Source organism: Meles meles, chromosome 6 (assembly GCF_922984935.1).
Source record: "Meles meles chromosome 6, mMelMel3.1 paternal haplotype, whole genome shotgun sequence".
Classification (NCBI taxonomy): Eukaryota; Metazoa; Chordata; class Mammalia; order Carnivora; family Mustelidae; genus Meles; species Meles meles.
In genome coordinates, this window is record NC_060071.1 from 20,316,242 (window position 1) to 20,339,558 (window position 23,317).

The 23,317-nt window shown below is 36.4% G+C and overlaps 1 protein-coding gene across 6 annotated transcripts in view; it reads left to right on the forward strand.

Annotated features, from left to right (window-relative positions):
* Window positions 1-23,317, forward strand: part of TJP1 (tight junction protein 1) — a 254,981-nt gene that overhangs the window by 183,860 nt on the left and 47,804 nt on the right. For all 6 annotated transcript variants that reach the window (XM_046008472.1, XM_046008474.1, XM_046008476.1 and 3 more), the window contains 6 exons: window positions 6,903-7,027; window positions 7,748-7,850; window positions 13,545-13,821; window positions 17,351-17,454; window positions 18,042-18,210; window positions 19,016-19,163. In XM_046008472.1, the coding sequence (XP_045864428.1) occupies window positions 6,903-7,027; window positions 7,748-7,850; window positions 13,545-13,821; window positions 17,351-17,454; window positions 18,042-18,210; window positions 19,016-19,163 (926 nt within the window). The remainder of the gene's footprint in view (window positions 1-6,902; window positions 7,028-7,747; window positions 7,851-13,544; window positions 13,822-17,350; window positions 17,455-18,041; window positions 18,211-19,015; window positions 19,164-23,317) is intronic.

The following is a 23,317-nucleotide window of genomic DNA, read 5'->3' on the forward strand; positions in this document are numbered from 1 at the left end:
GTTTAATTTTTTAGGGACTCCTGCTATACATATGTTGTATCTCTACTGCCTATCTTCCAAAATTTTCTTTCACATCTTTTAAAAAATTCTTATGCATCATTTCTTTTTTGTTTTTAAAAAGATTTCTCCTTTTACTTTTTCTTTTATAGTATTATTTATTAGTCTTGTCCTATCAAATATGACTTTTTAATATTTATAATTGACTCTTGAATTCTGTCAACTCATTTTTGAGTTTTTCTAATTATTATTTTTGTTCTTTCATGTCTTATATATTTCCTTATGCCTTTTAGGTTGTTTTGTAATAGTAACAGCTTTGGACCACCCACCCCCCCGCCCTTTTTTTTTTTTGAGCACTCATTCTGGCAAGCTTCCATTTTCTGTAGGGATATTCTGCTACTCACGCTATTTATAGTGATTTTGTAATGGATTTGATCCTGTTACTTTCTTTGCTCATTTTATGTAAAATTAGTGAGTTTTTTGGAGATTGGCTTAGTTTTCTTGTATGTGCATGTGTTTACATGTACATGCATGTATGTCTGCCAAAAAACGTAACTGCTGCTTTCTGACATTTCCTAGTTATTTGCCTTTTGCACATTTTTATCTGGACCTTCTCTTTTGTCTCTGTTGTTCCTGTCCCACCCAGTTTTAATTCCACTGCCAACAGTTTCTCTGCAATGTGGGGCCCTGTCCTAGAAAGGCCTGCGACAGGTCAGTGTTGAGTGTTCCTACAGGTTACCCTGCTCCAGTTGATTACGGCTCTACTGCCAGGCTTCTCGCTGTCACCCACTATTGGAGCAGGCAGAATCCCTCCCAGTTTCAGTTGCTGTTCTCAAATTGTCCCACTGTTCTTTCTAGTGAATACCTATCAGTTACTTGGGGGATTCTTCAGGTGTTAAGTATGTTGGAAACTGTATGGCTTTCCTTCCATGGATGTGTTGGGAACACACAAGTTTCATATCTAGTTGCTCCTCGCTTACTGCTTCTGTTTTGTACCTTGTGGCGATATATCAGTTACTGGGCTTTTTGTAAACGCTTTTTGTTGGTTGTTTAGCTTCTTCCTGCATGTTTTTATTTGAGAAATCAGGAACATCCAAAATCCGTGGTACTACCATGGGTGTTAATTTTTCCAGGATTCTGAGCTTTTAATGCTCAAATTAGTGCTAGTTTAAAAAAAAACAAAACAACTCTTTTTTTCTTTTGGGATTTTTTTTTAAAAGATTTTATTTATTTGTCAGAAGGAGAGAGAGCACAAGCAGGGGAAGCAGCAGGCAGACGGAGGAGTAGGCTCCCTGCCGAGTAAGGAACCAAAAGCGACTCAATCCCAGGGCCTTGGGATCCTGACTTGAGCTGAAGGCAGACACTCAACAGACAGAGCCACCCAGGCCTCCCAAAAGAATGGGAACTTAATTAAAATTAAATTGAATAATTAGTCATAGACTTGTTTTGGTTCACAGTTGTTGACAAACCAATTTGTGTTAGGCTCCTGCAGGGTTGTATTTAGCTGGAATATGTAGATGAGTATGTGAATCCCTCCCAGGCTGGGCTCTGATAGCCAGGTTACTTACAGTGCCAAGTGTGTTAAGTAGCAGAGGTGTGTACCTCTTCTACCAGTGGAAAAGTGGGATGGTTTTATGAATGAGATGACATTGAACTTGGATTTTGTGTTTTTGTTTTTTAAATATTTATTCATGAGAGACAGAGAGAGGGAGGCACAGGGAGAAGTAGGCTCCCCATGGAGCAGGGATCCTGATGTGGGATTCGATCTCAGGACCCTGGAGATCATGACCTGAACCAAAGGCAGATGCTTAACCAACTGAGCCACCCAGGGGCCCCTGAACTTGGATTTTGAAGGATGAGCTGAAACTTACAAGACTGATAAGGCCCTTAAGGAAGCCTGGGAATAGAGAGGACGTGCAAAAGCATAGAGTTTCCTAATGCATGTCATGCTTAAGCAGGGATCCATAGTTCAGTGTGTTTAGAGCAGATATTGGGGTGCCAGAAAGTAGGTTGGAGTTGTATTTCACGATGCTTCATACTAAGGAGTTTAGACCCATGGGCCGTGGAATGACGGGATCAGATTTGTTTTTAGAATGATAACCCTTCAGACAGGAGGGAGGGTAAATTTTAAACTGGTGGAGGTAAGAAATTTATTGAGAAGGCCAAGTGAGACAAGGGTGAGATAGAGGGAAGGGGAAGTGTGGAATAGTTGTGAAATCTTTGAAATTTTTTATTGTCACCTTGGTCTGAAGTTCACAAACCATTTAAGGCTGAGGTGGTCAGCGCCCATTAGAATCAATTTTTAAAAAATGCTTGCCAGGGGCACCTGGGTGGCTCAAGTCAGTTAAGCATCTGACTTTAGCTCAGATGGTGATCCCAGGCCCTGCATTGGGCTCCTTGCTCAGCAGGGAGCCTGCTTCTCCCTTTCCCTCTGCCTGCCCCTCCCCCTGCTGTGTGTGAGCTCGCGCTCTCTCTCTCTCTGTCAAATAAATAAAATCTTTAAAAAAAATGCCTGCCATTTCGCCTCTTCCTTTTTTTTTTCTTTTAATTGGTATGAGGTGGGGGGGGGGGGGGTTGTACATCAGCTTTTGAAACTGTTCCCAAGTGATTCTCTTCTCATCCCAGCCAGATTTAGGGACCACAGACTTCTGGCTAGTCATTAAATGAACCATAGCAAACACTGATCCAGGATTTACATGCCTTACAAAGTGACAGAGCTGCATAGAAGCAGTGGTCCAGGCCAGGTTTTTGACCCTGGTTCACTGCAGCCAAAAACTGCACCTAGATTTGTTTACAAGTAAATCTACACTTGATCTTAGCTAAAAGGCTGAGGAGGGATACTCACAAGTAAGGAAAATAACTTCTCGTCTCTGTCTTTCTTATTGAAAGTTCCCGACATTTTCAGTATTTCTTTATAATATTTTTGTGTTATTTTAACATTTTTAAATAAAAGATTTATCAAGCAAGATGTAAATGAACAACATTAAAGTATATAGAATGAAAGATTAGTCTGAGCCTCTTCCAAGGAGGATAAATAGCAAAAGAATAATCCCACCCTATACTACCCTCTGCTCTACAGGTATTTTGTGGGCATTTAGATTTCCCCCCACTATTTGCAATAAACAATTTGCAAGGAATAACTGTGTATGTATTTTCATATTGTTGGAGAATGGTATATGTATCTTTAGGGTAAATACCTAGAAATTGGTTTGCTCTGTCAAAAGATTAGTGCTTTTATAGTTTTGTTAGGTATTAACAAATTCCTAAAGAATTAAAGTTTACATATCCATCCATAGTGTGTAAGAATACCTTTTTCTCTACAGCCCTCCCAATAAAATGTCTTGTCATACTTTTAAGTTTTATCGTTCGCTGTATGGTTTTAATTTGCATTTCTCTAATTATGAGTTTTAATATCTTACGTATCTTCTGCAAATGATCTGTTTCATTGTTTTATTTTTATTTTGGTAGGGTTTTTTCCTCTCTTTTTCTTATTTTTTTAGAAGTTCCTAATATCAGTGTTTTCAAAGTATGGTCTGAGGACCCCACCATGTCTCTGAAACCTTTTTAGGCTCAAGGGCAAATTATTTTCCTAACAGTATGAAAATATTATTTGTCTTTTGCACTATATTGGTATTTTTGTAGTAGGTGCAGAAGTAGTATTGGGTAAAACTGTCTGCCATAGCCCAAATCAAGGCAATGGCATCAAAGGTTACTAACAGTCATTGCCATACACTCACAAGTTTAAAGAACAGTTCCAAGTTTGTTTCTGAATGATTCGAAGCAGTAAAAATTATTAGTTTTAATTTTACTGCATCTCAGCTTTTGAGTACAGTTTTTAAATTATGCATTGAAATAGGATATATGCATAAGACACTTTATACTGAAGTACTTTTGTGATTGTTTGACTTGGAAACAAGTTGTACATATGTCTGTGTGTGTAACACGATGTTTACCTGAAGGAATATATGGTTATCCAGAGTTGAATATTTGACAGACATTTGCTTCAGGGAAAGCAATTCTGATGTATTTGTTGCCAATAAAGAAAATCGAATTTAAAGCAAAAACTAACATTTGGAAAGCTTTCACCTACTACCATGAGCCAATAGCTTTTTAGTACTTACAGATTTTGATGAGATTGGTGATGATATTAATACGCAATCTTCATTTTTATTTTTTTGTGATTTTATTTACTTGAGAATTTGAGAGAGAGTGAGAGAGTGTGAGCACTGGGGGAGGGGGGTGGAGGGGGGAGGGGCAGAGGGACAAGCAAACTCCTGCTGAGCCCAGAGTGATGGGAGGCTCTATCCCAGGACCCTGAGATCATGACCTGAGCCAAAGTCAGATGTTCCAACCAAGCCACCCAGGCACCACAATACAGAATTTAAAAAAATATATATAATGAAATATGTTATCCTTTGAAAGATTTGCCTAAGTATTTTTCAAATGACCAAGGCATGCTATTATAAAACCAGTAATGGTTAAAAATACCCATTGGAAGTGCAAAACCTGCCAATGGGTATTTGAGTACAAAAAATTCATTGATATGTTTCAGATTGTACATTACAGCTGTTAAGAAGCTCACACCAGTCTACGGCCATACCACCCTGAACGCGCCCGATCTCGTCTGATCTCGGAAGCTAAGCAGGGTCGGGCCTGGTTAGTACTTGGATGGAAGAAGCTCACACCAAGTTTTGGTATAAAATCAAACATGAATATCCAGAATAACATAAAAGGGCCACTAAAATAACTTCCTTTTTTTTTTTTTTTAAACTGCATATGTATGTGAAGCTGGATTTTCTTCACGTACTTTAATAAAAAGCAACTATCACAAGATTGAATTTTCTTGAATTTTTTTTTAATTTCTTTAATAGTAACTGTTGGATTTTGTCAAAGTCCTTTTTAAGGTCTGTGGATATAATCATAGAATTTTTTTCCTTTAGATTTAGTAATAGGTATATGTATGATACCTGTGAATTCCCTTATACATCAGTCTTGCATTCTTGTAATATATCCCTTTTGCCATGGAGTATTTGTAGGAAGTTGCCCTCTGTTTCCTCTTTTTTTGCTTAATACTTTTTGTATAGTTACATAGAAATCATTTTGGGCTTTAATATTTGGAGTGGGGCTCTGTCTTTATGGAGAGTCACTATCATTTAGATGTCAGTATTATAGTTGCTTTATAGAAAAGTTTAGAAGCTTTCCTTCGTTTTCAGTGCTTTGGAACAGTTTATGGGGCTTTGAGGCTACCTGGACAATGATGTCTTGGTAGAATTTGCTTGTGAAATCATCCGTGGCTGGTGCTTTTTTTGTGGGATAATTTTCTCTATTTTATTTCCAGAAATTGCATTGTTTAAATTGCATTTTTAATTTCTGAGTCATTTCAATAATCTGGTTCATCTGGATTTTTTTCTTCCCCCCACCCTTTTTTAAAAAGATCTTATTTATTTATTTATTTATTTATTTGAGAGAGCATGTGGGCACACAAGTAGGGGGAAGGAGCAGAGGAAGAAGCAGACTCCCTGCTGAGCAGGGAGCCGGCTGCCTGGCTGGATTCCAGTACCCTGGGATCATGACCTGAGTGAAAGGCAGACTGAGCCACCCAGGTGTCCCTGGTTCATCAGGGTTTTCAAATGTATTTGAATTTGTTCTATAAAGTAGTTTCTCGTATTTCCCAATTCTGTGCCAACAAATGTTTCTTTCTAATCATATTTTTGAAATTTTAGGCCTGTTTCTGTTTTGAAATTTGGATATTGTCAGTCTTTGAGTTATACTAAGGGAATGGTTTTGTGTAGTGATTTAGTCTTGTATTTTAGGAGGATATGAGTTTAGTAACTTATTAACTTGGAAATATTTTCAGTTTTCTTTGTATTGGTCTGCCCTCAGTCATTGTGATTAAAATTGTCAGGTCATTTAGAAGTATATAGTTTATTATTTTCTTTAATTAAAATAGCATTTTATTTATTTATTTAAAGATTTTATTTATTTGACAGAGCCGAGAGAGGGAACACAAGCAGGGAGAGTGGGGGAGGGAGAAGCAGGCTTCACACAGAGCTGGGAGCTTGATATGGGGCTGGATCCCAGACCCTGGGATTATGCTTTGAGCTGAAGGTAGATGATTAACAACTGAGCATCCAGGTGCCCCATTAAAAATGTTTTTTAAACGGTTTGATATGGGGCGCCTGGGTGGCTCAGTGGGTTGAGCCGCTGCCTTCGGCTTGGGTCATGATCTCAGGGTCCTGGGATTGAGTCCCACATCGGGCTCTCTGCTCGGCGGGGAGCCTGCTTCCCTCTCTCTCTCTCTGCCTGCCTCTCTGCCTACTTGTGATCTCCTGTCTCTCGCTGTCAAATAAAAAAAATCTTTAAACGGTTTGATATGGTTCTACTTTCTGTTCTATGCAACGTACATATAAGATATTCTTATAATGTATTACTTCTAAAGAGATTTTTTAGGATAGTTGAAGAAAGTTGAAATAACATATTTGATTTTCACAGCTTATTCATATTTTATTATACAAAGTGGCATCAGATGTTTATACTAATTAAGTATTCTATAAATTATTTCCAGTTTTGTGATGATAACACTAGTGCATTGCCAATACCTTCAAGAGCTCTTATGATAAAAATATATGCAGGATTTTAGTGTTCAGAATTTTAAAATATATTTTAGTACTTAGAAAACATTGTAATCAGCAAATTTTAATAATCTTTTATGTCCAGCATTTAATTTATTAGAGTATGCATTCCCATACCAGGATAGATCATTCTGATATGTATCACACCAGCAAGTGTTTGGATCATAGATGTAATAAGATGGTAATTTTTATATCTAAACTTTTTTAGATTGTATCATACAGTGAACAATTACTTTTCGTAATAGGAGTGTTTCTCCATAATTATTACTTTAGGCTCCTGGATTTGGATTTGGAATTGCAATATCTGGTGGAAGAGACAACCCTCATTTTCAGAGTGGGGAAACTTCCATAGTAATTTCAGATGTGCTGAAAGGGGGACCTGCTGAAGGACAGCTACAGTAAGCACATTTCTTTTGGGTATCTGGTTACAAGCCCTGTTCCTACCCTCAGTCACTGGCGATTCTGCTAGGGATTCCTTTAAATTAACATACATTCCTACTTAGAGATAATAGAGATACCATAAATGGAAAGCTAGTATCCCTTACCTTAAATAGGTGGTTACTGTAAAAATAAAGATGAAGAGAAAACTTGTTACACAGTTTGGGGTGGAATTTAGCCTTCAGGAACAGCTCACCCTTAATCTTGTCCTTATTGTTAATCTTGTCCTTATTGTTCGGTTAAGATAAGCAAGGTAAAGAGAGGCAGAAGATATGCCACCTAGCAAAAAGTGAGCTATAGTCAGAAAGATTGAAAGAAAACTGGAAGGAAAAAGAAAAACTGTTTTTTAAAAAGGGAATAATTTTTTCCAGCTATGTAACATGTATCATTTAATGTCCTCTAATTGTACCATCAAAAATTATTTTTTGTTGTGGTACCTGTTCACTCTTTTGTAAAAACATTGTATTAATGATTTAAAAAAATTAATCCCTGAGGTTAGTTACTAAATGTTATAGGAAATCAGAAAGTTATTTGACATTATTGTATCATTGATCTGAAGACAAATAGATTAGCCTATAATTGAAATATTTTTGTGGAAGAACCCATCTTGAAAATGTATTCACAAACCTGTCTGTATGTTTTTTTTCTAACTTGTTATTTTGTGACCTTTTTTTCCTTAGGGAAAATGACCGAGTTGCGATGGTTAATGGAGTTTCAATGGATAATGTTGAACATGCCTTTGCTGTTCAACAATTAAGGAAAAGTGGGAAGAATGCAAAAATTGTAAGTATCTTTTACCTTTAATATACCAAAAGTATCAATTTATGGTTGATATGTTTCTGGTTTTTTAAGTTCATCTTAACCCTTTAAGAAAATGGAAACTGGATCAGTAGTTCTAAAGTTAACTTACAAGAGTGTTTCTTCTAATACTGGTGATATGTTTTATCACTGTGTGTATATTTTCTCAAAGTTTAGGTACTAGGATTTATTTATTTATTTATTATCTAGTATTTATTTGATTGAAGAGGAAAGGTGGGGGGTGATTGAATGGTCACCTTTTTATGGCTTAATGTTTCCTTTTTAAAATACTTACGTTAGATTGAATCTTGGCATGGTAGTCTGTTTGAAATATTTAGCCCTGTTTTCTGTTACAAGATTTGTTTAATGGGCAAGTTTTACATTGTCCCTTGAACATACACATCATCAACCACTTTCCTTGTTATTCTGATACAGTTTGAGGAGAGAGAAAGTGGTAAGATTTTCATTGTAGGGTTGTTCAGGATGCATTTTAATGTTACTGTTTTAGTATATAGCTGGAACTGTCTTCTATTTCATTATTTCTCTGTCTTTTTTTTTTTTTTTTTTTAAATAAGGGAAAAGAAGTTCAGTTAACTCTTGGTAACTGGCTTCAAATCACAGGTAAAACTAAGCCAATGTGGCACAAAATGGATTTAATGTAAAAGTCCTATTTAAAATTATATCCATATTTAGGAGCATATTCGCTATTTTTTACCCACTTTGCCCCTTCCCCACGTTTTTGCCCCTCTAGCTTCTGAAAGGACTGATAAAGGCACTGCTTTGAGGCTTTAGATCAGGTATAAAGAGCAGGAAGAAGAGCCAGAGTAGGCAGCTAGGTGGTTTGACCTGCCTTGGCTACTGAGAACTTTTCTACTTCCTAGCAGACGCTCAGAAGCACAGTGGACCCAGTGGAAGGGAGGGGGCATGAGGGGAAGGCCTGCATTATGTTTTGACCTTAGGGATTGGGTGAGATCTTGAAGGTGTATTCCCTGAGACTGTGTACCCCACAGTTACTAGGCCCTCTTCCCTTGTGTAGACTTCTTGACATATGGTTTATTTCCACACCAGTGTTAATGCTGGTGAGGTGAGAGTTTTCTCAAATCGCAGTATATCCACTCTTGAGTTAACTGCGTTCCAAATGACAGACATCATCTTTTGAGTTATATATTTTCATGACTTCATTTTAATTATATTTTTACAACTGTAATGTCATTTTAAAATCATAGTTCATATACATACTGGTTAGTGGGTGGTAAAGTTTTAAAACAGTTTTTAGAACTTGAGATTATAGTGTTTATGGAAGCAAATAGCTAATTTTTATAATTGCTTATTTTTTTATAGATAAATCTTTTTATTTTTATTTTTTTAAAGATTTTATTTATTTATCTGACAGAGATCACAAGCAGACAGAGAGGCAGGCAGAGAGAGAGAGAGGGAAGCAGGCTCCCTGCTGAGCAGAGAGCCCGATGCGGGACTCGATTCCAGGACCCTGAGATCATGACCTGAGCCGAAGGCAGCGGCTTAACCCACTGAGCCACCCAGGCGCCCTGTAATTGCTTATCTTAAAACTGAGTCAGTTTTAGCATTCTTGCCTTAGCTGCCGATCCTTAGCATTGTTATTATTATTTATAGTGTTTTTCAGTTGTACATTCCAAGGTGAGCACCTTAGGTAAATTGGGTTTTTCTCCCTTATACATGAGGTTGTGAGCTTCACCTATAACCCCAACTTTTTAAGCTCTCTATTCTCCTGTAATGTTGAGCTGTTTTTTGTTGTTGTTGTTGTTGTTGTTGTTTTTGTTGTTATTGCCATGCAAAATATTCAACATATATACTCCACATCAATAATGCATCTAAGAAAGTTGTATTCCTATACCTCAGACTTTTCCCAATAGAAATTATTTTGTAAGAAGTAGGTCCAAAACCTCTAATGTATTTGAAATTAGGAAAAGGATTTGGGGCAGCTCAAGGATGGATTTTGCTCTGAGTATACTTAGTTAGCTACATGAGTTGGACAGGCAGAACTTAGGAATATTGGGCAAGTCTTTTTTTGCTTTATAGGGAGAGGTTATAGAGAGAGTAGAAGGGTTTTTTAATCATCAGAGAGCTGCTGTTTATTTCTACTTTTGAAGAGATTGGCTCATATCTTTTCTTTGTTAAGTTTATCATTGCCATATGACTTTTAGAATAAAACCTGTGTCTTAGATTGTGGTCTTTCATTGTGGAGTGGCTTTCTTAATTCACCCCAGCCATGACCAGAACTTCAAGATCATTGTTTTTCCTTGTTTAATTTTGTTTTTTTTTTTTGTTTTTTTTTCAGTTCTGAATAACCACTTCCTCTTTCCCTGACCCCAGTTTTCTTCCCTGTGCTCTTACATTGTGGTGGTTGGTTGTTTATGATTATCTTTCCATAAACTAACAGCTCCTTGGGTATTAAGCAAATAAATTATTTCTTTTCTGTTGAACTAAAATGTTAGAACTCTACTAGATAATGTAACTGCCATAAATAGGCTAATTTAGATTTAACAGTGTGAAGATAGAAATAGTTTATGACACAATGAGCATGTATAATTTTTATTAAAATTCCGACTATCCTGAAAAAGCATTATGAAGTAAATGACTGGGCAGAAACATCTCCTAGAGATGACCTCGTTGAGCACTTCAGTATATCTCCATGGGGCTACTTACCTAACCCATCCATGGGTGGAAATTTCAGCATCCAGTTTCTACAGGTATTAAAAAAATACTGTGTTGAAGATCATTGTGTTTCTACCTACCTATTCAGTTCCTGTTTAGGAATAACATCTTAGGAGTGGCTTTTCAGCCAGAAGGCATGAATGACTTGATGTATGTATTGCCAATGCCCTTCAGAAAGTTAGTAGGCTATTGTAAGTCCAGTTTTATCAACAGTTTTTAAATCTTTGCCAAATAGACTGAACATAGTATTTCAAGTGAAATATTTTACAATACAAATTAGTTTATCCTGTAGTGTATATAGTGCCCATTTATGTTTCTTTTTTGCTTATTCTTTTGCATCTTTATGGTGATAATTGTCATACTAGAGAGCTGTATATATTAAGATGGTTAGTCTTATGTTATATGGGCAAAAAATACATGTAGTACATACGCTTTTGTGAGTTTAAGTTGTTTATGGTGATTGGAGGGTTGTTTTATGTCATTTTGTTTCAACACTGAAATGCCTTCATTTTTATGTTGTCAAATCTGTCAGATGTTCGCTTGGTTGGTTCCATCTTTGCTCTCAGGCTTATAAACCCCTTTACCTTATTAGAGTTATAAAAGTATATATCCTGTATTTTATTCTAGTAGTTATAGGATTTCATTGTTTTATTTTACATTTGAATCTTTAATTTAGCAAAAGTGTTTTGAAGTAGGCATTTCCCCCAAAATTTTTCTTTCAAAATTTTCAGTGATAAAATCAAGCATAATTGTCAAACCTGCTAAATATCTTCTTGTAAGTGTACAACCATTAATTGTAGCATACATAGAAAATTATAACAGGATTGGATATTTTTCAATAAGTTGAACAATTAACTGGTTGCAAATACTTCATTAAATGTATAGTTAAATGCATGGCAAGGACCTTCTCCAAGAAACCTGAATCTTAACAGGTTAGATGGATATACATGATCATAACCATAATGCACATTGGAGATTGAGAGTAGTTTCAGATGCAATCAGAGGCACTCTCCTGAAGGAAGACATGGGAAACTCCTAGGCCTTATCTGGTTACTTTTTTTTGGTTTGTATATTGCTAGGGAGGAATTGAAGATTTGAAAAAGTAACACTGCAGAAGTATTACTTTTAAAATAGTTTGTTGGAGCTTGAAGTAGAGGTGAGGCTAAAATGCAGAGTCGGTTAAGAATGCTTTATAGTAAGTGTTACTGGATAAGGGCCTGAGCTATGAGGCACAGAGGGTGGAAAGACAGACAGCCTTCTCTCAGTTCCTAACAGGGAACTGACCTGTCTCTTCTTTTCATGTATTGGCATTTGCTGCTTCTTCAGCTTCAGTGTTGTTTCCTCAGAAGGGCCTTCTCTGATCATCCTTGGTGGTAGAAAGGAGCAGCAAGCAGTATTAAGTGTAGAGCAGCTCTTTGAAGAAAATTAGCCACAAAGGGAGGAGATAGGATAACTTGGAAATGTGTAGCAAGACAGAGGAATAGAAGATTAATTAGCAGATGAATAGTAGGCAGAGAACAAATTTGAGGGAGACATGAAAGTTATAAGTACTTTCAGGGGTTGTTATTGATTAAGAAGTTGTTGGAGGTGGGTAGGGATGAGAATAAGAGCTCATATTCATTCATCCAGGAAGAGGATCAACTTGGTCTTTGAGCCCCAAAGGAAGACTAAATAAATGAGATACTAAAAAAATGTAGGAGAATAAGGGAAGTAAAGTGACACTGATCTCTGTGAGTCAGGCTAAGCGATTGGGATCTTGGAGAATGGTTTTGGAATACCCGTGTTAGCAAATTCCATAGAGAGGCAAGAGGTAGAGGAAAGGAGTACTAAACAAGCAAAAGAATTCTGTCAAACAAAATGAATTTATGGAGGACCTACTCAGCAAAGTGTGGAAAAACAGCCATCTGAAGGTAAAGGTAATACAGGACTGGAGTTTGTCATAGCAGGTGATTGAGAGGTCAAGAGAAAGTCCTTTCAATATCACAGCATGACATTCCATGGAAACTTGAGAGCAAGGCAGGTGAAACCAGGAAGGAATTAATGGACTGGGAGAATAGGAGAGAAAGGAGTCCAAAAGAAGATGGGGATAGAAAAGTTTCAGTAGATCAAAGCATCAAAAGTAGAAGACAAGGAATGTTAACCCAAGAAGATCTTACAGATATCTGATGAGATCCTGGGTATATCAGGGTGAGAAGGTTAGCTGCACAAAGTCGAAGGATTAAGAGGCCACTCCATCAGGTAATGCTTGAAGATTTTGAACGTACAGAAGTGAAGGAAATAAATGAACAGGGAAAGTTGAACCATTAATCAGAGTCATTGAGGAAAGAAAGCCAGAAGAAGGGATTTATACCAAGATGAGAAATTACAAATTGGAGAGATACAGAAACTGAAAGCAGTTTGTATTGATGAAGTATAATAGAGTTATTAGCTCCATACAGAAACTGAAAGCAGTTTGTATTGATGAAGTATAATAGAGTTATTAGCTCCAACTTTACTTAGTTGAATGTTAGTGTGGAAGTACAGTAAATTTCTCTGTTAAGAGTTTCAGTAAGACAGTTGTGGGCCTTGATATTGGTGGATTCTGAAAATCTAAAGGAGTCAAGTTGGGCTTACAAATTTGCTTGGTAGCAACTACAGTATATTTGATGGTATTAGAGTACAGTGCTCCATCCTTCATTCCAACTACCAACAGTTATTAGTTCTTTTTTAAGCTGGTGATTATCACACCTGGAAAATCTTTCTGAATTAAGTAACTAAGGACTTCATTTGGCTCACTATTTCAAATTTGGTTCTTAACCAGATCTGTTTGTCAAGAGAACAGAAAACACATCCATTATGGAAATAGTAATTTGTTGTGTATTGTGTCTCTCTGATTCATAATTAGTTTAATTGATATGGGACCAGAAAACTGTAATTTTCCTTTCTTTTAGAAATGAAAGTATATATGGAAATGAGTAAGCTTTTTTTGGTAAACTTTATTTGTAGACCATTCGGAGGAAGAAGAAAGTTCAGATACCAGTTAGTCGTCCTGATCCTGAACCGGTATCTGAGAATGAAGAAGATAGTTACGATGAGGAAGTCCATGACCCAAGAAGCAGCCGTGGCGGTCTGGTCAGTAGAAGGAGTGAGAAGAGTTGGGCAAGGGATAGAAGTGCAAGCAGAGAGAGGAGTTTGTCCCCACGGTCTGATAGGCGATCTGTGGCCTCCAGTCAACCTGCCAAACCCACTAAAGTCACGTTGGTGAAATCCCGGAAAAATGAAGGTATTCTTTACCAACTCACTTATCATTTTCACATAAAAATGTTAACATTAATTTTGGTAAGAAGTAAAATTGCCATCCCTTCCTATCCTTACTTTTGTTGTCTTTTGTTATCTTCATTATGTCCTGTTGCCATAAGTCATGTCCCGTTTAGCAGACTTCAGGGATCATCACTTTTCTCTTGAATTATTTTGTTGTAGCAGATAGCTCTTCAAATAAATGGTCCAGTAGTTGGATTTTGGATTTCTTTTGATTAGGATAGCCAAATGCAAATTATGCTAACAAATTTCATAGCATCACCAACCTCAAAATCAGTGTTTTACCTAGCTGTTAGGATCAGTAGTGGCATAACCATAGGAAGAAATCTTGGACTTGGTGGAGGTGGGGGGTGTGTGGAGGGGCAGAATACTTTTTAAATGAAGACATTAAGAAGAAGGAACCCCCTGATAGGGTATCTTTCTATAATGCAGGACATCTTTAACATTTTTGAAACTAAAGCCAACTGCCTCCCCTGAATCAGATTTCATAAGAATGAATCTGATTGTGGTATCCTCCTGCTGTGGACATGTCTCTCAGATGATCATCTGTGGCTGATCATTTGGTAAAAAGGTGTTGTACTAAGAATATCATGTGGGCTCACTTTGATCTGCTCTACCAGCATCTGATAGACCTTTTTCTAGTTCTTGTTCCCCACTGTAACTCTGTAGTCGACTTCTCAAACTGTCTAGCCCTGCTGTGTCTATTTCATTTTACCACTCATTTTCCAACCCTCTCTGGCCTGAAAACTGTTTCACCTTGCTCCCCAAATCATGCACACTAATTCAATAGAAATTTTCAGTCTTTATTTTACTTACTTTTTCAGTACCATTTTGCATAGCATTAACCACTTCCTGTATTTTTATATATGTGCTGCTGAAGCAAGCTCGAGTTCCTATGTTTTGAAATAATTTCTTCTCTCGGCTTCAAGAGAATGATAATACTGTGTCCTTCTGGGTCTCCCACCCCCTTTTTGTATCCTTTGCAACTTCATTCTCCTCATCTTACCCTCTAATCTTAGGTAGATTTCTCTTCCAGAGTCTTTTTTTCTTCAACATGAACTCTTCAGGTGGTCTCATCTGCTCACTGGCACAGTTACCTGCTGCTGATGGCAAAACTTATTTCTCTGGCTGTACTTTCGTGAACCAGCTGACCCTTAGGCATACTCACTTCGGTGTTTCATGTAGCTCAGCTTCCTTAAACTCAGTGTGTCTTGGAAAGAAACTCACATCTCCCTCAAAATTTTTGTGTTTCTTATGAGGTCACTGGTTCGATATATTCCCATCTACCTGGTTTCTCATGCCAGTTTTGGATAACATGGTAGTTATCCTTAACATCTCTCTTTTCCTCACTTCCCTGTACCCACTTAATACATGCTAACTTCCTAAATAACCACTCTTAAATTACCATCCCACTACTGCCTTTCTCCATCGCCAGCACCCTTATCCAAACTACCATAATCTTTTTTCTTTCAACTGTATTGAGATGTAATTAACATCGTATGTAAATACATAAAATTTTATACATTTAAAATACAAACTTGATGGTTTGATATACATATACATTATAAATTGATCATAATCAAGTTTATCACAACCATCATTTACATGATAATCGTAGTTATCTCACATTCTCTAATAGTTATTATTATTTTTTGGTCTGGTGAGCAACCCTCACCTCTTAAGTGAACTTAATAAGTCTCAAAAACTAGCCTCTGGATCCCTTCCAGTCAGTTCTACAGACACTTTCACAGAGATGCATTTATTTTTAACCACCCTATCTCTACCACTGCCTACCACCTACCCCCACCCCACATAATCACACACACATACACCCTCATCCTTCTGGTTCAGTAGTATTTCCACTTTTAGTATTTCCTCTTTGGGAAGGCCTTCTCGGACTCCATACTGGACACGAAACCCTTTATTGCCTTTATCTGTCCTTCTCTCACACTTGTATATGCCCCTACTGTGTGTGGAAGTTGCCAGGGAGTGCAGGGACCATTTATCTCTCATTTACTGCTTTTTTATCCACAATGCTTGGCACATAGTTAATATTTACCTAAGGAAACAGTTGGAGTAAATGAATGTATGAGGATTATTTTGAAGTCATCTCTTTATTGGTCATTTTAGAACTTTTTTAGTCTTTTTTTTTTTTAAGATTTTTTTTTCATTTTTTTTGAGAGTGAGAGAGAGCCCATGGGGGTGGGTAGGAGCAGAGGGAGAGGGAGAAACAGGCTCCCCACTAAGCAGAATGCCTGACACAGGGCTACATCCCAGGCCCTGGGATCATGACCTGAGTTGAAGGCAAATGCTTAACTGACTGAGCCACCCAGGTGCCCCTGTAACTTTTTAATCTTAAATAAGGAGAAGTTTGTCATTAATACTTATTATTCTTCTTAGATATAACTTATATTCTTATTATATATATATATGTATAATAATACTTATTATTCTTCTTAGATATAACAGCCATTTATTAAACATGTATACTTGCCTGCCTAGATCCCCTCAAAAGTCATTTTATTTTTTTACCCTGATTTTCTTGCTTGTGAGCGCTCTTTGTGTATTTGCCTTAAGTTAAGCTGTAACTCTGATGTAACTTATAGAAGCTTGAGTTAGCCAACCTGCTACCCATCCCATATTAAAAACAAAAACCCCAAGATCTTTTTTTTTGTCTCCCCCACTCCCCCGCGCTTCCTTAACGCAGAACGACACAGTCCTTTTCTCTCTCCCGAGAAAACCAGGAGCAGTGCTTTTCCTGTTGTTGTTATGTTGTTGTCATTGTTGTAGTTTACAAACAGAATTCTACAGTTTTATAGGTCCCTGGACAGTTTTCTGGACACTCCTGGTACCTTCCCCAACTCTGACCATTTCCTCACCCACAGATAGAATTAATGTTGCCTTACTTTTGAATACTTGATGTTAAAAGGAAAGGACTGGCATTTATAACTCCTGCCTGTATCTGCTCAGCTAGTTGAAGCCCTTGCACTAATACAGAGTTTATGTCCTAATGCTCTGCATATGTCTCTCCAGTGTTCGAGGTTTGTAGGATTGGAAATACTTTCACTCTAGGAAATTGGAGAAAACAAAAACAGTGTATACTTGGTAACACAAGTCATCAATAAAATTGCCAACCTCTTCAGAGTTTTTCCAGTCTTAGTTCACTTTTTAGAATTGTATTCATTAAACCTTCTGAGAAGCTAGTGATTATTACAACATAGAAAGAAATGGTCTGTTCTTCAGGGCTTTTTTCTCTGAGTAAAATGGAATAAGGTCTGTCAGTCTTTTGCTTGAATCACGTAACTTCCTTTGCTTTCATGTTGATGTGCACACTTTTGATGATTAGAAGAAATGTCATCTTTGCAGGGTAACTAAGAATAATTTCTTATTATTGATTGTACTTAAAAACACAATGTGGTGATTACTCTTATGCTTTTAAACTATTTAAGTCTTGTAGCATTTTACACTAAAGACATTTAAATATATTCTTTCAGAATATGGTCTTCGATTGGCCAGCCATATATTTGTAAAGGAAATTTCACAAGATAGTTTGGCAGCAAGAGATGGCAATATTCAAGAAGGCGATGTTGTATTAAAGGTATAGTCCTGTTCTTATATTTTAAGGAATTGAAATAGAAGACAAATTCAAGTGTAACCATATAGCTTCTGCTAATGTTCAAAGCAATTTCGCCAATAAAATTTAAAAACTAATGTTTGGGGCACTGGATGGTTTGCCATTTTTAGTGGACAAAAATGGTTTGTCTGTTATTACATGTCAACACTGATGTCTTTCTTTAGTCATGGAGTCATCCTGGGCAAATTAATCGCTACAAATGAATATCATTCACTGGTAGGAGCTACTTTGTAGGTATATATGTCTAGTCTTTCACAGTAAGTGTTTTGATAACTAAATATTATTAAAATGTTTGTTAATTTGCTTATAAGTAATAGAAAGTGACAGGCTTGGTGATACTAATTTGGGTTTTTCTGACAAAGCAACAGCATATTAAAATTTTATTACTTCAGGGAAGAGGAGTACTTCGATAATACAGGAAAGTATAAAGGGAATATTTTGCTTCTTACAGCAAGCCAAGGATAATTTAAATATTCCTTTTCCATAACATTAAGTTAACATTTGTATTTTTTTTTTCATTTATTTTCAACCTGGTTTCTTTTCTGTTGCAGATAAATGGTACTGTGACAGAAAATATGTCACTGACAGATGCAAAGACATTGATAGAAAGGTCTAAAGGCAAGTTAAAAATGGTAGTTCAGAGGGATGAACGGGCTACCCTATTGAACGTCCCTGATCTTTCTGACAGTATCCACTCTGCTAATGCCTCTGAGAGAGATGGTGAGTACAGTTCTGTTTGCAGAGCCCCTTTAAGTGACCTAATGAAGTAGTAGGAAGATTTGGTGTGTTTGAGTGAAATACTTCTATACAAGCCAGACACCTTCAAAATCTAAGAATTACAAATATATATATTGGGGGTAGAGGGTTTACTTTAAGTTACTTTCTAGTTTTATCGAGAAAATCAGCATATATCAGTGTGGAAGTTTTAAGGTGCATAGCATAATGGTTTGATTTAGGTATATCATGAAACAATACCATAGTATGTTTGGTTAATGCCTATTCTCCTATAGATAAAATTACAAAAAAAGTTCACCTTGTGATGAGAACTCTTAGGATTTAGTCTGTTTAACAGGTTTATATATACCATATACAGCACTGTTAGCTATAGTCATTATGTTGTACATTACATCCTTGGTGCTCATTTATTTTGTAACTGAAAGTTTGCATCTTCCTTTAATTCCCCGTACCCCCTCCCCCAACTCTCCTGGTAACCACAAATCTGAACTCTTTTTCTGTGAGTTTGGTGGTTGTGTGGGTTTGTGGTTTTTTTGTGGTTGTTTTGTTTTGTTTTGTCTTTCTCTGACTTACTTCACTTAGCATATGCCTTCAAGGTCCATTGATGTTGTCACTACTTATTTTCTGTAGGCAGCTCACCATTTTTATCAGTAGTTGATGAAGTTAATGCTTAAAACATCAGTTTTATATGAAACTATATTTAGTAGCTTATATCTATTATCCCTGGAGTACCTTACATTTTACTATAATCATTTTATGGGAAAATAAATAGCACCCTTTTACCTAACAGACATTTCAGAAATTCAGTCACTGGCATCAGATCATTCTGGTCGATCACATGACAGACCTCCCCGTCACAGCCGGTCACGATCACCTGACCAACGGTCAGAGCCTTCTGATCATTCCAGACACTCTCCACAGCAGCCCAGCAGTGGCAGGTAAATCACACTCTATCATTAATATAGTTATGTGTGCTTGATACATGTTTCTGGTATTGTTTACAGATAAAACTAGAAAATAGATTTTCTTTTGATTATCAAGTTTAGGTAGGGTTTTTTTGTGTTTTTGTGGGATTTTAAAAATCAATTTAGGGATTATCTAGAAAACCAGAGGTCACTGAAACTTCTTAAAGAATGAAAGAGTAAATATTTTAGGTATGCAAGCTACACAGCTTCTTGTCAGTACTCTGTCTTTGTAGCACAGAAGTGTAACTGTAGACAGTATGTAAATGAACAGGCAGGGTGGTGTTCCAATAAAATTTTTTATAAAAACAATTGGCCTTAAGCTGGAATTCACTGATCCACAGCATTAGAAGATGCTAGCTAGCTTATAGAATCTATTGCTTGGGAAAGTTAACTATAGCAGTAGTCCTTTCCTAGACAGTTTAATCTGGACTTTGTTTTCCCTTTTAAAAATCCACTGGGTATTGTATGTAAACAATGAATCTTGGGACACTTCTCTGAAAACTAATGATGTATTTTATGGTGACTAACATAACACAATAAAAAAAAAAACCTAATAAAAATAAAAATATACTCTCTGGTATTTATCCCAAAGGGTCCAGTATGCTAGTAGTATATGACTTAATCTGAGTTTATATGGTCTTTGGGATTGCATATACATTTGAGAAACTGAAAATTATGGCCCTTGTTGCTAGAAAAGGGCACATGTACACATACATGTAGCATTTTACATAAAATGTGGATATTCCCAGGGCTCTGTAGGTTACCCAATTGATTTGTTGTTTTTAATAATAATCCATATGGAGATCTTCAGGAGGCACTTGAAAACTTGAGTCGAATAGTTTAGGATTAGAGATAGTTAAATTAGGGACTTACTTGCATGGAGGTGTTAGCTCAAGCCATAGAAGTTACTGAAGTTTGGAGAGGCCAAGAACTGGACGGTGGGGAGTGCATTCCTTAAGGAAGGTGAGGAGGCAAGAAAGAAGGAAACAGAGAATGGAGGAGTATCTGGCCAGAAGAAAGCCTTTAAAAGATTGTCAAAAGCCATAGTAATATGGTTGTGCACTGTTGGTTTTAGAAATTTGTGAGGGGGATACTTTCTAAATTTCAGTTTTAGGTTTGTAACTATATTAACTCTGATCTTTATTTTAAGGTTGTAATGATTTTTTAAAAAATGAATATTAATAGTATTGTCACAAGCCAGTCCTGGTTTATCTTATAGCTGATTATTATTTTTTTTAACTGCTACAAGTTAATATGTTAGTTCTAAAAATCTTCCTGACACAGCATAGATGTTACCTGGAAAAGGATTGCTGCCACAACACATACACAGTGATATAACTAACACCCTTGGATGATTCATAGGAGCAGCTATAATGTTAACACATTTCTCTCACCTAGAAACCATGCTGCTATCAAACAATTTGGACATGATTTTCCTTTAAAAAAAAAAAAAAGATAAAAATTTTGACCGTTAGTTTTTATTGTGAGCAAATTCGAAATTTTAGAAAGTGTTTTTTGATGCCTGCTTTTTTCATTTTAGAGTTCATTCACACTTGGCATCTGTAACTTAAAAGTTGATGGATTTTTAGAAAAAGATTTTTTATATTACAGTTGGGGTTTTTTAATTGGGAACCTCAGGTATTCTTATGGGTAACACCAGTTAAATGAGATCTTTTAAAAATGCGGAATCCTGGGCCCTGTTCTCAGATGGAGGCAAGGAATAGTGGTTTTTTTTTTTTGTTTGTTTTGTTTTGTTTTTTAAGTTCCTGGTATTATTCTCTTCTCTGCACTACCAGATTTAGGAATATGGTTAGAACATGTAGCATATATTAAAAAAAAGAGAATACTTCAACTGCAGAAGACCCAGAGTCTTCAGATTATTTCCAGATATTTGTGCTGAAAATTTAATTCCTGAGAACTCTTTGACCTGCCCATGGGCAAGATATACAGTACTACCAGTTACTTAAAGGTTTTATTTCTTCCCCTAAAGTTCATGTTAAAGTCCAAATAACTGTGCAGTTGTGGAGGATTATCCCGTGTTGAAAAACAACTTAGACGTTAAGAGTAAAATCCTGGTATTAAGAAACACCATGGGTCCTGTACAGCTTTCCATCATTGTTATGACCTCCTTACATTCTTCTACATGATGTTCTTTCCTGAGAAAGCAAACATTATATGGACAGACCGCTTGAGAAAAATGCATTAGCTTATTAATTCATTATAACTAGGTGAGCAGTGTATCCTCACTACTGTCTAGAACAAGGTTTGGGGGCGCCTGGGTGGCTCAGTGGGTTAAAGCCTCTGCCTTCGGCTCAGGTCATGATCCTGGGGTCCTGGGATCGAGCCCCGCATCGGGCTCTCTGCTCCGCAGGGAGCCTGCTTCCTCCTCTCTCTCTGCCTGCCTCTCTGCCTAGTTGTGATTTCTCTCTGTCAAATAAATAAAATATTAAAAAAAAAAATAGAACAAGGTTTGGCAGACTACAACCTGTGGTCCAAATACAGCCCACTGCCTGATTTTGCAAATAAAGTTTTATTGGAACCCATCCTGTAATGGCACAATTGGGAAGTTGCAACAGAGACTAAGGCTCAAAGAGCTGTATAAGGAAAAAGTTTGCCAGGCCCTGGTCTAGAATGTTAAAATAGTCTTGTTTTTAAACTAAAAAACAATATACGTATAGAAAGAATTTTGACTCATTTTCTTATACCTTTCTACACCTTATACCTTGATGCTTATTGCCAGGTTTGTTTTGTATTTTATTCAGTAATGTTTCAGAGCCTACTCTGGGCCAAAACTTGGATACTGAGAGAGTCCACAGCTGGTGGCACTGTTGCATGGTGATTACCAAGTAGCTTTCACCGAGAAGATTCTTTTCACTGATCTCCGCGTTGTCCCTGCCCATGTAGAGAGTATTTGATTTGCAGGCTGTGTTCTAAGCTTCTGCTGGGTTATAGTTTACTCTCCCTACTGTGTAACGTTCAATTTAACAGATCTGTTTTATGACTTTTCCTCCTTTGTAACAGCATATGTTTACCTTTTTTGTTCTGTCCTCTGAATGTTACAATAAAGGTGACTGTGGTGCTACTGATTATCATAAGCAGCTGCAGTACTGAAAAAACTCTATTGTAGTAAAAGCTCAAACTAAGCTAATGTTGAATTTGGATTGTAAAGATTATGTTTTGTATTACTTACACTCAGGCATACCATAAACTGACAAAGTTTATTTAAGGCCTAAGTTGTTGTCTGAAGTTTTTAGGGAATGTATTTTAACAAATAGAAAAGGTTTAATTTATATTTAGTGTATCTTTAATAAAAATGGTTGCTTTTTATAAAAGTACTTGAAAGCAGGGTTTTAAGAAGTTTGAAACTGTAAAATTTTTAAATATTCTCTTTATTCATTGTTTCTCCTGAGAGAAAATGCTTACACTAAGTTCTGAAGTTAGTAGTATCAGTATTGATACCGTTTATAATATAGTAAATGCATCATGGTAAAATTGAATTTCTAGACTGAATGCACGGAGCCCTGTTAGCTGATATATTTAGAATGAAAACTATTTATCTATATGGTCCACCTTTTACTATCAGCCTTTTACTATACAAAGTTGAATTTAAGCTCATGATCTTGTTTTCCAGGAGTGCCAGGTAAATCCGAATACCTATGCATATAGGGCATATAATGTATCTGCTTAAATGCCTTAGAGAAGTCTTGACTTTTAAACTAAAAATCATTATTTTTACTTACACACTTGATGATTTTTGTTACTTTCCATAATTGTTTTCTTAGATATTAGAAAGCTATATCCTTTAATCTATCCTTTAATTCTAGTATATATAGTTTCTGTCAGTTATTTCTTGGTTCTCTCTGGAACTTTGCCAATATATCCTTTAATCTATCCTTTAATTCTAGTATATATAGTTTCTGTCAGTTATTTCTTGGTTCTCTCTGGAACTTTGCCAATATATCCTTTAATCTATCCTTTAATTCTAGTATATATAGTTTCTGTCAGTTATTTCTTGGTTCTCTCTGGAACTTTGCCAATAGGCTAAAAATTATTCAGACATTTGTATGTATCAGTTGGATATTTCTTTTTACTCTTTTAAAATGTGGAGAAGTGCCCATCTTCTGGTG